The sequence below is a fragment of the Pseudochaenichthys georgianus genome, chromosome 11 (genome assembly GCF_902827115.2).
Source record: "Pseudochaenichthys georgianus chromosome 11, fPseGeo1.2, whole genome shotgun sequence".
Classification (NCBI taxonomy): Eukaryota; Metazoa; Chordata; class Actinopteri; order Perciformes; family Channichthyidae; genus Pseudochaenichthys; species Pseudochaenichthys georgianus.
Genome location: NC_047513.1, coordinates 6873573 through 6889563, shown reverse-complemented (window position 1 = coordinate 6889563; position 15991 = coordinate 6873573). Strand labels below are relative to the sequence as shown.

The following is a 15991-nucleotide window of genomic DNA, read 5'->3' as shown; positions in this document are numbered from 1 at the left end:
AGTCTCATCTGTGTAGCACATGCTTTTATACCGTCTTCCCTGCCAGCTTGGATCTGCCTGCCTAATTCCCCGGGGCGCTCATTCCTCACCTTAGCACAGTTCCTCCCCGATCTGCCCAACTCTCATACCATCATCCCTGCACCATAACGCCATCACGAGCTGCCATCCAGGTGATCCTCGCTGCTAGTTAACATTCCTGTCCTCGCTGGGACTGCCGCCGCATGCTGTCACTTGCACAGCTTAGCAGGCAGGCAGGTTCGTTTGATTGGGGCGGTGTTATCTCCCCCCCTGTCTGCGAGGAGGGTGGGCACGCCCTCAGGAATGCACAGACCTGTGTGCTTATCACGCCAGAACTGTCATCGTAAAACTCCCGTCGGCTCGCACCGCTCGGTTTATCACTGCATGTGATCAGAAACAGGGACACAACCGACACGGTGAAGCACGGTGTCGATGGGATATTTGAAAGTGACCTAACTGCATCACGTTAAAGGCACTCGATACTTATTCAACATTGCACGACATTGGGTTTCAAGTCAAAAAATGAAAACTCATCAATCAGCTGACCTCAGCACAATTTAGTGTTTGGCAGCCAATGGTTTGTACAGCAATGCAAGGAAACAGTATTGTAATCAAATACAGGCTTTCATAGACACCTTACATCCTACATATAGTTTTTCAGCACCTATGCCTCGAGTCAAATGCAGGTCTACTCCTCAAGCCCCGACAAGCCCCCTCCCTGTGTAGGCATTCAAACAATCCCTCTCTGAACACTCTTATGTCAGTATCTGCTCAGAAGATAGATGCTCCTAAGGGTGAAAGGTGTTACAGGTATTTATGGGACATGTATGTGCTAGGGGGGAGGTGAGAGCAGCGGAATGCTTCACCTGCAAAGACAGCAGTGCTGTGTGCAAACCACACTATGCATGCACAGTATGGATTATTTACAGCTGATCCCAATAACAGAAAAAGATACCTGTCCTAGCTGATACCGACGATTGATGAACCCATCATTTCACATTTTTGTATTTTTAAAATAAATTCATAACCTGTACTTTATACGCACTTTAGGGGTCGAATCACTTCTGACAACCACGATCTTCTTCTTCTCTGTATCTATTGGCGTTCGGAAACACAATGTAAAGGCACATGGCGCCACATACTCATTTTGAAAATGTTTTAGTTACTAGCTCAAAAGAAGCTAAGATTAAGATAACCAATACATGTAGGATTTTGTATTTTGAAAAGAATATCACATTCTCTCGTTGTTGCACTCCAAACTTTAGAAATACTAAGATGTAATTAGCAGACATGGATGATTAAGTATTCCAAAGCTCTGACCGAGCCAAACCAAACTCACTGACATTAATATTGTTAAAAAAAACGTTATATTTATACTGTATTCTAAAACTGGAAACACAAATACAACCAGTTCTTAAACATCCGAAAAGACTGATTACCAAAAAGGTTGTTGGTGTTGTTGTTGTTGTTGTTGTTGTGAAACAAAGGTCCACACTGGAGACGACTTGTTCTCTGTTTTTGTAATTCAGCACTTTGTTTATTGGCGGAACAACATTTAAAGGCAAATACCACATACTGTACTCGGGAAGTGTGTATATGCCCCCTCTGTTAAGTCCATGAGAGTGTTTGGGCTTCATATCTTCGGCCGATCGTTTATGATCTCTAACTCAGGTTCTGGAATAATACATGATACCATTTCTCATTCTCAGCGGTGAGTTATGGTGACAGTGTATACGGTGCATTCCTAGTTCGGAGTGTTCATTGGACATCATGTGTTCAGCTGAACAGACGCACTGAAGATATATTTACATGCAATAGAACAATGCTCCTTTCCTCGCACCCCTCATGCACATTGACGCACTCTGCCCAGTCCACTCCAGAGCCACAATCGCTGCTTTGTGTCTGGGATCATTGTGAGCAGCAGCGTGGTTTCTCTTTTTGAACGTTTTTCACTAACTAGCTCAACAGAAGCTTTTGTTCAGGATTGACCGATTATAAATCCATGTCCAAGCCAAACACTTCAAGTAAAACATTGTTCTCATTAGCGATTTGTAAGTGCTTCTATTCTTCCTGCCACTGGACTCTCTGCCATAGACAACCCCCCCCCATTCCAAAACGAACCCTGGCTGTCTCTCTTGTGTACGGGAACAAATCCTCCATCGTGTCCTGATGGAGGCAGAGGGCTCATGCTCGAGGGTTTCACGTGATTGTACCATGTTGAGAAATGGACGTTGCTTCCACTGCCGGGTCTCCTCTGTGTTCAGGAACAGGACTCTCTTTGATGATCTGTGGTGTTCGGTGCAGCCTTCAGCTTCAGACACAACACTGGTGACTGCTAGCAGCCCATGTGGAGTTCAGTTGGGTCAAAAGCTTTCTGTAAACGTTAGTTGATAAGAGGCAATGTCCTCTTATTCAGACAGCCCTTTTAAGAACATACGTTTGGGCTGCTGTATTAGTCAGTGGTGAGAGTGGCTGGCCCATGCACTGGGGCTCAGTACCCAGACCCAGGTTCAAATCCGGCTAGTGGTCGCTTCACGCCTTTCGTCCCCTCTATCTCCCCCTTTCAAAACTGTCTCTCTACTAAAGGCTAATCTGGAACCTGGAGTTTCAAAAGAATATATATATACGTTTATTGCAAAGTTATTTAAAACACACTATGTGTTAGAAAAGCTCAGTTTTGGAACCTACGGTCCGAAGATGCCCCGAGTTCAGGCTCCTGTTTTGGACCTCTGACCTCCCCCTGAAGATACTCCGCCATTACTCTTGGCATTTTCATTAGCAGTTGTTCTAATGCTGTTGTTAAAGTTGACTGCGGTATACAACGTACAGAAGGTTTTACATTTGAAGTAAGGCAAGGCAAGTTTATTTATATAGCACTTTTCAACACAAGGCAATTCAAAGTGCTTTACAAAAAACGATAGACATTAAGAAAATGGCATTTAAAATCAGTCATTAAAAGAAAAGATAATCAAATAAACATAAAAAGAAAAAATACATGGATAAAAGTTAAAGTGCAGTCTAAGATATGAATAGTTCAATTAAAAGCAGCGACAAAAAGAAAAGTCTTAAGTAAACAACCATTAGCTACATTTTGTCATCATTAGAAAACAATTATAATGCATTTAATGACAGTATTTAGGTCAACTGGAGAACATCATTACTCTCACAAAAACGAGTATTTTTGTCAGTTGTGCAACGTGCACAAAACCCCTCTCCTCTCTCCAAGTAGCTCAACATATCCTAAGTGAAATATCAAGGCAGCTGTAAAAGATAGGTGGTTGAGGTCTCCATATCTGTGCATTTGTATGTCCTCGGTGTTGGTGTGGTGCTCAGTGAGGGTCCTTCACGAGGTGTGGTTTGAGGGGTGTACATAACAGGGCTGGGCCTGGGGGCAGAATCTTCCCCCTCTCTCCACAGATCACTGTAAATGACAGCTTCTGACAACATCGCCCGCAGGCAGGCATTTTGCGAGGGCTGGAGAGAGAAAAGAAATGGGAGCATAGAATGTGAGAGAAGCAAAGGGAGGGAAAAAGGGAGTAAGACTCAGGAACTGAATCGGTGAACACTCCCACTTAACGACAGGGCTGTGGAGAGGGTTTCAGGCTATACGAAGAAGTGGAAGTAGACAACAACGCCTAACCCGCAGAGGCTTCTGATTTGTTTGTGATAAGGCCAGCACAGAGATGGAGCGCAGATCCCAAAACTGCTCCTCCGACAGTGTGGGGAGTGACGGGGTGTTCATGGAGGAGTCCCACTACCAGGGGATGCTCAGGAACATGGATCACAGGAAAGGTACAGTCTTCCATCTTCACGTTGTTGGAGTTCCACCGGCATGGAAGCCTTCTGTGTTTCCCTTCAAATCGAAACATGGAAAAAGAGCAATTGAACGTTTTCAGATATTATAAAGAAATGTTATAGTTTCTGTTTAAATGATAGAATCGACTTATGTTTGCGGTGGTCGCCTGGCTCTCTTTTATCAAACAGGCCACACCCCTTTTATGCGTCATGGCTTCTGACTCTTTTTATTGGTCAACTGTGCTGACACCCAAACCCGTTTTAGGATGAAAGATCAACGATCATCTGACGGAGGAACCGAAACATTTATTAACTGTATCTTTCTTGTGTTCACCCGATCAAACCCGGCTGCGGTCAGATGTGTTCACCAGAAGGGGCTTGAAAAGTCAACGATGAAGAGATAAACATGTCGTCTCCTTCAGTCTGACACTTGCGGTTATGTCACCGCCATAACGGGATGAGCGAACAATAGTGTTCTTTGGGGAGAGCGGATATCTCTCACCTCATCTCAAAGATTCTTTCAGGGGATGAAAGGAACCACCAATAGCTCTGTCTGCCGCTCAAGGCCGCATGTCAAGCACACACATTCTTTTGAAGAGGGATCAGGGAATCGTGCTTTTCTGTCTCAATCTATTTCTCTTAGCTCGTACGTTAGTTTCCTCCGGCTTTGGTTCCTATATTGTATTTAACTGCGTGAAGAAACAAGAGACACATTCACCCCACTGTAGATACAGAGCCATGCATTCAGTGTCCTTTCTCTGCTTTGAGGCTCATTTCACTTCCTTGTCTTGACTCCTAACTGGTCACAAGCGTGTGTGTGAGTCATGGGCACGATGCCACCCTGATGCGCGTTGGCACCGGGGATGTCGTGTTCTCTGGGTTCTCGGTTCCCTTTTGGTCCGAACACTGCATCTGTTGCACAACATACACGTTACCTGCTGGTATGTTTGTGAGTGGCATGTTACGTGGTGGGACATGTTCCTGTCCAGGTGTTAAACTGTTGACCATCTACGACACGGTTTGATGGACTGCCTTTAAAGCACATGAGAGGGAGTGCAGTCCCTCTCTGTGCCACCTGAAGCATCTTTTAACCTTTCTGTTGGCTTCCCTTCATTCTTCTGGTTTCTTTCATTTATAGGACTTTGATTAAATTAGGAAATACAAGTTTTTTCACTGAAGTTGAACTTTAACACTGTTTTTGGAAGCACAGTACTAATAATGGTTACTGTCTAAAGCAGGGGTCGTTAACTCCTGGCTCTTGACCCCACTGAGGGGGTGACTCTGTAAATCTTAGTGGTTGTGAGACAGCTTGCAGCTGGAAGCTTAGACATTGATAAACCGCTGTGCTGTGGACAATAATCACTGTGTATGTGATGTATATATGATTTGTCGTACATCGTGTAAAGAGAACTAACGCATGCACACATTTCATTAAACTGAGTTTCTGTTTGATCCCCACAGACGAACGGGACAGAGTTCAGAAAAAGACTTTCACAAAATGGGTCAACAAGCACCTGATGAAGGTAAGGTTCACTCCGTACACACTTGTGCATTATATGTGTTGTAAAATGATGTCGATACAAAAGGAGCTCAGAAAGCAAGTTGTCCTTAAATGACTGTAAGTGTTGTTGAAGTCAAAGTGCAGCGGTTACTTTAATGTCCCATCTGGTTACAATCTGCTAATTGCTGAGTAACCTCGAAGCAGCAACGGATAAACTGGAGATGGAACGAAAAGCTAAATCAGATTTCTGTTCCCTTTATTCCAAAAAGAGAAACTCTTTTGAAAGGGTGAACAACATGGTAATAAAACGCTCCTCCACGCAGGCTATTTGTGTTAACTGTGAGGGGGGGAGTCACGACACCTGGTCTCGTTTAGAAAAACAGAGGCATTGTGGGCCGGCCTGCTCAGGTTTCACATCTGGGCTCCAGACTGTCAGGGGCTCCTCGAGGCTCCTCTGGCTCCTCCGGGCTCCTCGGGCTCCTCTGGGCTCCAGACTGTCAGGGGCTCCTCAGGGCTCCTCGGGGCTCCTCTGGGCTCCAGACTGTCAGGGGCTCCTAGGGGCTCCTCTGGCTCCTCAGGGCTCCTCTGGCTCCTCGGGCTCCTCGGGCTCCTCTGGCTCCTCGGGGCTCTTCGGGGCTCCTCTGGGCTCCAGACTGTCAGGGGCTCCTAGGGGCTCCTCGGGGCTCCTCTGGCTCCTCAGGGCTCCTCTGGCTCCTCAGGGCTCCTAGGGGCTCCAGACTGTCAGGGGCTCCTAGGGGCTCCTCGGGGCTCCTCTGGCTCCTCAGGGCTCCTCTGGCTCCTCAGGGCTCCTCGGGGCTCCAGACTGTCAGGGGCTCCTAGGGGCTCCTCTGGCTCCTCAGGGCTCCTCTGGCTCCTCTGGCTCCTCAGGGCTCCTCTGGGCTCCAGACTGTCAGGGGCTCCTAGGGGCTCCTCGGGGCTCCTCAGGGCTCCTCAGGGCTCCTCGGGGCTCCTCAGGGCTCCTAGGAGCTCCTCGGGGCTCTTCAGGGCTGGGGGACGGGAGGCTCCACGTCTGAACTGCTCTGAGTTCAGGCCAGTGCTAAACATGTGATACTGTAAAGCATTCTGCCCCACGACCCTTAGGAATGAAGCACTTCCTACTTGTAGTGTGCAAGCCGATGATTGTTGTTATCATGTTCAATTCTTGTATGTCTGTTTGTTAAACAAAAAGAGCAATTTGAGGACTAGCCTCTTGGCTCTGGGAATCAACGAATCCTCCAAATAATCAAGAATTAATTAACATAAAATAAAGTAAATCTTTTTTTTTCTTTTTCTTTGCAGTTAAGCAAAACTAATCTTAACAATTTCAAGTTCAATTTTTTGACCAATAAATATTCACTTTTATTTATTACAACGAAAACAGACCGATCTTACAGTTGGAAAACAGGAACAAAAATTGGCTTGAAAAATGACTACGGTACTTAAAGGTGGGGTAGGTACGTTTCAGAAACCGGCTCGAGATACACTTTTTGTTATATTCAATGGAATGCTCTTAACATCCCGATAGCAATGAATATCTGAAGTGCTTTGACAAAGAATTCATAAAAAAACGTCATCTGTAGAAGCCGTAATACTGTAAAAAGTACAACCAATCGATTGGATGGCCTACCTGCCTGTCAGCCTTCCATCGGGGCACAAACTTATCTCGTGCCCTCATTGGTCATGTGGCGTTCGTGTGTGTTGGAGGAGGGGCTCTGTAAGGAAGTGGCAGATTTTCTCCGGTTGTGTATTTTCAAATTCTAGCGATCTCGAGCCGGTTTCTCAAACTTACCTACCCCACCTTTAATGCTGAAAAAAAAACAATGGCCGATAAATAATCTGGCAACTAATAATTCACCTATCGTTGCAGCTGTTGGTTTTTAGTAACGTTTTTTGAAGAGTTAAATAACAATAATAATAATAATAATAATAATATAATAAGAAACCCAAGGACGCTTTACGATAGGACGAGGAGCCATGGGGGGGGACAAAAAAGGAAAACAAATAAGAAGATAAAAAAGAACAGGCTGGTCACAGAGATATGGAGAGGTCACTGAGACTGAAAGCCTTGACAAACAGATGTGTTTTCAGTATAAGAGATTCATTTCTCACAATGTGGTATCAATGAAAATGTCAGTGTCTCAAACATTTCTGTTTTTGGAAAACCCTTTGACACTAAGAGGACTAAAAGGGATCTTTCTATGTGACACGTTACTTAAAATCCCACCGCAAATAGCTCCTGTTGCTCTGTGTTCTCACGGCAGAACGAGAAGGAAATAATGTTCACTTTCTTTTATATGAAAGGGATCTCAGGTTTCAAGCCATTATAGACACTAGTCATATATATTACATAGAATACAAGTTGTTTGATTCCTGTGGCCAAAGTTTCCAGGGTATACTGTTAAAGTAAATACCGCTCAGCTGTACCTGAAGTGTCCAGTTCTGACCGCTCTCCGGTTGATGGGTCCCTGTTTGGACAGGGGAATCGGAGTGTGTAACACTGTGAGGAATGTCCTCCGTGTGTGACGAGGCCTCTGTCCCAGACGGCTCACTGGCTTTTGTCGACACTCGTTGTTCCTTTGTCTAGAACTCCCCCAGATTTGGCTCTGATGGAACTTGAGCGGGTGTTCGATGTGGCTGCCCTCGAGGCATTTTGGACTTGTGGTCACAACAGCATCATGGGATTAACGTTTGAGGGCCAGGAACACTCCACTATTATACTTGGCTGTCTCACAAGTGCCATCTACTGTAGCATGTAGCATGTAGCATGTACGTCTCTAGATCACGCAGAATGGAAAGCAGATGTCCTTCTGTGTTTATTCAAGTTGTATTAATACCAATGCAATCCAAACAAGATCAGAAGCAAAGGAAATGAACAGTTATACATCGTGTGTTGGTGTACCAGTCGAACCGAATGGTTTAAAATGAGGAAATGACCAACAGTCTTTGTCTCTAATATCAACCAGCGTCTGCATGGTTGTCTCTTGTCCCCCTCACTCGCCCGAGCTGGTTCATATCTTCTCTCATCAAACTGTTTCTTCTCTCCATCCTTCATCCTGTACTCCATCTTTCCCTTCAGCACTGGAAGGCAGAGGTAGGTGCTGTCAGTGAGCCGAGTGCTGAGTGGATATGCATTCATGTCTGCCTGCATGCCTGTGGAAACACTTTACCCTCTCATCGAGATTTACTTAACTTGTTTGGTAGAGACAATGAAGGTAAAGCATCGCGTTCTGACCCAAAAACAATTGAAAAAGTATACGTTGTTGCAGACCAATACTATTTTTCAATGTTTAACTTTCATACTAACAATAGCATAGTTTTTCTATGCAGTGTCGGTTAAATATATGAGTGTACTCACCTCGAAGAAAGTAGCTTAGTGGTCGAACTGTTTTTTGTTTCCAAGTGATCGTAATGTTCCTTTCCTTTGCTAAAGAGACGATCCATCCCAACATCTCAAATATTATTATTATTAGTTTTTTCTCTCCAACATAAGGAACTAGATGGCTCTCAGGCGGCAAGAAAATACATGAAGAAAACTCAACAGTAATATCGGTATTTCTAGAAATCATGACTAAAGAGATTCCACAAACTTTGATGTGAGCAGTTTCATTCAAGAACTATTTTCTGTTTTCCAAACTACATGCGCTAACCGCATCACCGCGCCCATCTTTTCATGGACGCCAGGCCATTTACAGCAGGGGATCCTTTCCGACTTGGCTAACATGTGACGTTAGCTTAGCTAGCACTACACAAGCACGAGCTTCTTATGAGTACATGATGCTTCTTTCTGCGCAATGATACTGAGAGTGGATTGAATTCTGTTCCTACTCGAAACTGCTCTCAAAACTGTCTGTAGAATATTTGGAGAAACGAGGTCATGATTTTGTGAAAAGTACATTTCTGTTGAGTTTTCAAAATGGAATTCTTGTTGCTTTGAGTTCTATTTGATTAGATAGAAAGCAGACATCTCTACGGTCGATATTTTCCCTTTTGAAGTTGCTTTAATTATGTTGACGTGACACAGTGGGATTCAGTGGAATATGTCTGTGCCTCGAGTGAAGTCCATGTCAGTGTTGAGATGGCAACCTGTTCCTGTGCTTTGCAGTGTGTGTATTGTGTGTGTTCACCGCTGATGCTCACACTCTGGGAAAACCAATGAATACAAACAATGGTATATCATTGAAAAAATGTAAGCCTTGTCTCCTCTCTTGTGTCCACAGTCCCAGAGACACATCACGGACCTGTACGAGGACCTCAGAGATGGACACAGCCTCATCTCCCTGCTGGAGGTGCTCTCCGGAGATACACTGGTGAGACCTTTGACCTTTAAGTATTTGGACAAACCGGTTCTGTCCCGTCCAAACACGTCTAGTTGTTCCTGCTCCCTGCCCCACATCATGCGTTCTCCTGTCCCGTACACTGGGCGGAGCATCAACTGCTTATCTGAGTCCAACATGTCTCTGCTGGGTCTCTTGTCTCCACTCTTGCATGTGTTGACTTCAATTCTTCCAAGGTTGTAGGACATTTCAGAACATGCACTTTTTTACTTTACTTACCTAAGCACTGTTTTTTTGTGGAACACACATTGTGGTGGCTTGACAACACTAATTTTCATCCTTTGCTTCCATCTTGTAACCTTTCCGCACTGACTTGTTTGACCCCTGGTTTGTCCTTTGTTCTAACTCCTGCTGACCTTTGCCCTGACCTCTTCCCCCTGTGCTTCCTCTCTGTGCGATGCTCTTGCTGGGGTAGCCGAGGGAACGGGACGTTGTGAGGAACGTGCGGTTGGTGAGTGGCGCCTGGACTGTGGGCGTCAGGCACGGCATGTGTCACCGCCACAGGTGGCTGCTGGGATGTGCATGATGATAGTCACACTCCCCGCCTCGTCTCCTTTGTGTGTCGACATCGCCCTCTTCCATGTTATCAGCGGGGCGTCCGGCCTGGAGAACAGAGGCGCAAGTGTAGCTTTAAGAGGAGTCATGTCTACCGTTATTGTTTATTAAGGGCATTTTGTGGCTTTGAGTTTTCATATTTAAAGTTGAATATTGACGTCTTTAGAGTAAAGAAAAGAAAACACTTACATTACATAAAGAAATAAAGAGCGGAACCAGGACAAACAATATTCTTATAGGAGAATACTTTATATCCAATATTTCAGAACTTGCCACAAAACTAGGTATTTTTTATACAGTAAATGACAATATTCGCAACCTTCTATTCATGATTCGTCTTCTCGTTGAACTGTCTTTCTTAAATCCAAGGCTTTTCATCATTGACGTACGCTTGAATACGATATAATGATTATATGGTTTTGGTAATAATCAAATGAACTAATGTTCTGCATTACAAATAGAACATTCATCGTCTCTGCTAGTTAGATATTTGATTACACCACGTTGAATTGACACATTGACATTGATGGGTGTAGAAAAGTATAGAATCAGTCTTTAGTTACTTTATTATTCAGAAGTAAACACCAGTTTAAGTTTAGGGCTTGAACATAAAAACGACTTGTATGGTCAATAAGGTAACCTTGCTGTGTTAAAAGCCAACGTGTCTTCTCGTTAATCTGATACGCAAACATTTCCACATCTTATCTTATCTTATACGTTGACTAGTATGCGGCGAAGCTTCTTATGGACTTGAAGCTTCAAATGTGGAGCACCAATGCATGTCATGGCCGTCAATGCTGGGGTCACTGTCTCATTCTGGGTAGGGTTAGAAACCGTAGATGCTTTTATGGATTGTGCTCCAGTTTTGTATTGCATTTTGGAATAGTGCAGAAAATAAGATGTTTGACAAACACACATTTATGATACTTACACGCTTTGTTCAGCAGGATTATCTCCACATAATTGCAATCGCCAGTCAAACGTTAGGCTATAGACGGACTACATGACTTTCACATGATGTCCCGTTACCACCGCTAAGCTAAAGGCGGCTAATGTTCGCTGACTCATTTAGCCACTTGTTAGCAACTGTCGTTCTAAAGATGCGTAGAGGCTTTGGACGTTCTCCAGTTGGGTATTGACAGACGTATGTTATGTTGCAGAACAGATAGTGATCTGTTAAGCTTTTGTTACCTTATTTCAGGTATTTAACCAAAAACCTGTTAAAAAAGAATTGACTTCGAGATGAGGGAAACAGTAGTGGTAACATGCTAACTTGTTCCTGTGTGTAAGGAACTTCGTGCACTACTATAAGGTGTAAAAGCTGTTTTTATTTTCACAGTGTTATTGTGTAGGCCTCAGAGGAAATGAACATTGTGACTGATGATCGGGGGAGTCACTGAGATTGTGTATCATTCATCATCATGCTCTCACCTGCAGGCTGCTTTGTGTAATGCACCTCGGGGTCAGATCTGGTCTGACCAGACGCTTTGATCACAATCACGCCGAATTTGAATCGCACTTCAAATTTGCCACAGTTGAATTTTGAAGTTGCGGTCATGACTGTGAAACGTTTGTGTTGTTCTGCAGTAGAATAGATATTGTAGTAAGCACACCAAGGTGTTCCTGGACACTGAAACACCTGCTCTTCAGTCACGGGGCCTTGCTGTCTATTCATCTCTAGCCATGTGCTCCCTCCTCCTCATGTTTGGTGTCCTCTCGTCTCTTGCAGCCGCGGGAGAAAGGCCGTATGCGCTTCCACAAGCTGCAGAATGTGCAGATCGCCCTGGACTTCCTCAAACACAGACAGGTCGGTAATAATGACATTTCCAATACAAGTTCTTTGATCAAAAGAGCATTTATATGTGACTGTTTTATGTCTTCTAAAGCTTCACAGTTTAAATAAACCATAAGACTGACCATTAGGTTGAATTGGTGTCCTTTCAGGTCAAACTGGTCAACATCAGGAATGATGACATTGCAGATGGAAACCCAAAGCTGACCTTGGGGCTGATATGGACCATCATCCTTCACTTCCAGGTAATGTCTAGCACTTTTAAAGGCATGGTTAGCTAATAGCTATACATTGCTGTTTTTAAGGCATACACATTAGCCAGTACAGAAATGAGTGTAAGAAATGTAGCTATACATTGCTTCAGTTAAAGGGGCCCTGACATGCTGTTGGGGTGTTCCCCTCCCTGTCGTGTGTTATATAGCTTGTGCATGTAAATGGTCTGCAAAGGCTAACATCCCGAGTGTCCTGCACTGCCCCTTTAAGGCAGTGAAGGAAACTAGCACATCAAATATTGGACACCGACATCTGTCATTATATGAATTGCATTAACCTGCAATGTGCATGTATTTAAGTGGACTTACTCGTATTTCCTAAACTACATTTGGTGTTTATGTTTTAAACTGTACAGTTTTTGCATATACGAACAATCCTACCACCGTGCGAGTACGATGCGTTTCATACAATTTGCGTTGATTACATTATAATTAGGGTTCTTCCGCAGCACGTTCCCTCTTTTAGCTTCAATCACCAGCCCCACTTCATCCCGATGTTGACGCAGCAGTGGGAGCACAGTGGCCTCCAACAGCCAATCACTTCCAAATGGACTTTATTGAACATTTGGCAGCATTTTGCACTTTTATACACAAACACCACCGCTTCCCCTGTCCTTCAGAGCACGGAGACTAAACACTGAAACAAAGCTATTCATTCGTTCTGAAAGAACAGTGCTCCCTCAGTGACTTTTGAAGTCTTTTATGACTCTTTCCTCGGTTCTGCGGTTTACAGTCGAACAATCTAAATAAAGGGGTTTTCTTTTATCCGGATCTCAAATGTAAACAATTTAGAATTCTTAACACCACCGATGGCACATTTGAGGAAAGCATTTGTCAATGAGCAGATGTGTTCCTCGTGTTGAACAGGCGTGTTTGGGAGATGTAGGGGGAAACAGTGGGAGTGCATGGAGATTCTTTGATGCTATAATCGGTACGATGGTTTTGATGTTGGTGTGGGATTCATTTTTTCCATCCAGTGTGACTCAGTGATTCCCACGAGAAAGCTGGAAGAGGACGTGGGCGTGACACATCGGAAAACAGATTTCCAGCTATTTATATGGTTACAAAAGTTAACTATTCATTGTTCGTTCCCATAGCCATTTTGTTTTGAACATCCTAGTTTTCACAAACAATGGTGAATATCCTCTCTGCTCCCCAGGTGCAGGGAACAGTTTACTCACACACAGGTGACCAGTATAAGTAATGGGCCTGCTGCGCGACAGAGTTGGGATTCTCTAATCACTTTTTTTTACAAAATCTGCGAGGGCGGAGGTCCTGTTTCCAGTCTGAGTCACTCGGTGCCCACGTCCACGCTGAGCACCCGGGTTTCCCTTCTGAAGGGAAAAAGCAGAAGGAAGTCTTCTTTTTTCCCTCCAGCAGCTTTTCCTTAGTTCTGCTATGACTCACCGAAAACCCCTGGAAATAGTATATTATGGTAATGAAAACCACACTTCTCTGACATTTATCACAACATTAAATGCAACCTTCACTTAATGCATAATATGCAGCTTATTTACAGCAATTGTATTATACTTTCTGTATGACTTCATGTCTTTATATGTGAATACAAATCCCAAATAAGAGATATCAAGACATCAAAGACAAACTGTTGGAATGATTGGAGACACGGGTCACTGGGTGTGTTCTCACAATTGAAATTGCAAAGTAAAAAAACCAACAAATAACTATTAAAATGTTTCCTGGAATTGTTCTTGCAACTTTTTACGACATGTGCCTCGTTGTGTAGAGAACACCGCCCATCTGGAGCTACATGCAGACAGAAGCAACTCCAAGGCCTTTTCATAAGTACTGTTTGCACGTCTCATTATAGATATGGGCCAGGCAGCCACCACAGGGTGCTGGATTCATGCAAAATACAAAACATCGAGTCAAACAGCTGCATTCTTTGTGATGTCCCTCAGTGTCGACACGATGCTGGGATTTACCTTAAATTAGTATGATGATGTCTTTATAAACGGGGGTTATAAAGTATACATACATCTCAAAAAGAGAAGAGATCATTCATTACAGATTTAACTATTAGCTAATATCCGACTGTTGATTCAAAATGTTTATATCATCTTTCATTCACTTAAAACTACAAGATAACTTTAAAACAAAAGATATATTGTTGGGAGATTTCTTTTAATAGTGTGTTCCTGTGACTCAGAGCCAAGCCTCGCAGCTCTTAAAGAATAGCAGTTTGCCCGTGGAGGTTCTGCTACACAGTCCAACATTCATTTTCAGCAGCCTTTTATTTAGTGAGGTTGTTTTTGTTTGGAAATGTATACATTATAGCGGTGTACGATCAGTGACTCATCGACATGTTGCTGGAAAAGAACTTCTCTCCAGAACAGTGAGTGTTTTGTTTCTTTGGCCTCCAAGTTAAAGTGCTGCTTGGTATTTGAGGTTTGAAATGTGACTCATGTCAAATCTGGAAGAAATCAGCGGGCGAACTGGAAAATCCGTTTGCCTGCCCTCCAACCCACACTTCAATCATATTCAATACAGGAGTATCAAAGTCACGGGACGTCACGTGCAAGGGAGAGAAAAGTCCTTTCACCATGCCAACGGTTTCTTAACTGAAAGGCAGTCGGGGCCACTTGGGGTCAACATATCCTATTTCCTGAATTTGGAAGTAGTTCTTCCAGCTTTGGTGTCGGGATGTGAAAACATGGACACTTTTTAAAAGTTCACATCAATATCTATCTATCAACGATTATTGTTCCGAATTGTGAAGCTTTCACCAGCGTGCTCCCACTGCGGAACTACCGTCAGCAATAGTTCCGACATCACACGATGCAACACTGTTTAATCTTGCAATGTTAACGCTGATGAACATGGAGCTCTTTCCAATGCTGCACCCTTCTACCTCGGTTCCTGACAATCATGCCAGTCCTTTATTGTGCTAACAACCCAACAAACAAAGGGATCGACCCATCAATACGGCGGATATATATGTAATATAGTCAAATGTTCTGACACGATGGTTCAGAAACTCTCATGTTCGTGAGTTATTTAAGATGATTAGTGTGTGTTCTCTTCCATTCATATACGTGTATGAACGAAGGTATTCTGATTCTGATCACTTTGCACTCATTTGGAAGATTTTTGCCGTACAATTAAAAGAATCATCAAATTAAAGCAAACATTATTTATATAGTACTTTTTATACAGAAAAGTATAAAAACATAACGTTCTTAACAAACCAAAAGTAAAAACAACACTACACCCCCCCCTTTCCAGGTAATAAATAACACAAAGAAATGAAATGAAGTGTACTATCACTGCTGACTTGTTGTCTTCTCCCCCCCAGATCTCAGACATCCAGGTGAACGGCCAGTCGGACGACATGACGGCCAAAGAGAAGCTGCTGCTCTGGTCTCAGAGGATGGTGGAGGGATACCAGGGTCTGCGCTGCGACAACTTCACCACAGGCTGGAGGGACGGCAAGCTGTTCAACGCCGTCATACACAAACACAGGTGAGGCACTGATGGAGGAGAGAGTGGCTCTAAGATAAAGTATGCACTTGGATGTCTTGGAAAGAAGCATTACCCTAAGGGGCAATACTTAGAATGTAATATAGATCTGAGGCATAAACAGCAATAATAACTTGCCAAATGGTACTACACCTACCTGTATTACGACAGGGACACAAAGGGTCATCTGAGAAAGGGATGCCATGGACATTCGTGCAAAATGATTTCTGGTTGGAGAAGCTTG

The 15991-nt window shown here is 43.7% G+C and overlaps 1 protein-coding gene across 7 annotated transcripts in view; it reads left to right on the top strand.

Annotated features, from left to right (window-relative positions):
• The window catches only part of pleca (plectin a), a 117194-nt gene that overhangs the window by 71788 nt on the left and 29415 nt on the right, over positions 1 to 15991 (top strand). For 4 of the 7 annotated variants that reach the window (XM_034093823.1, XM_071204790.1, XM_071204793.1 and 1 more), the window contains 6 exons: positions 5275 to 5336; positions 8391 to 8405; positions 9532 to 9621; positions 11933 to 12010; positions 12148 to 12240; positions 15584 to 15750. In XM_034093823.1, coding sequence (XP_033949714.1) covers positions 5275 to 5336; positions 8391 to 8405; positions 9532 to 9621; positions 11933 to 12010; positions 12148 to 12240; positions 15584 to 15750 — 505 coding nt within the window. The remainder of the gene's footprint in view (positions 1 to 5274; positions 5337 to 8390; positions 8406 to 9531; positions 9622 to 11932; positions 12011 to 12147; positions 12241 to 15583; positions 15751 to 15991) is intronic. The other 3 variants (XM_034093824.1, XM_034093825.2, XM_071204792.1) reach the window with 1 other exon arrangement.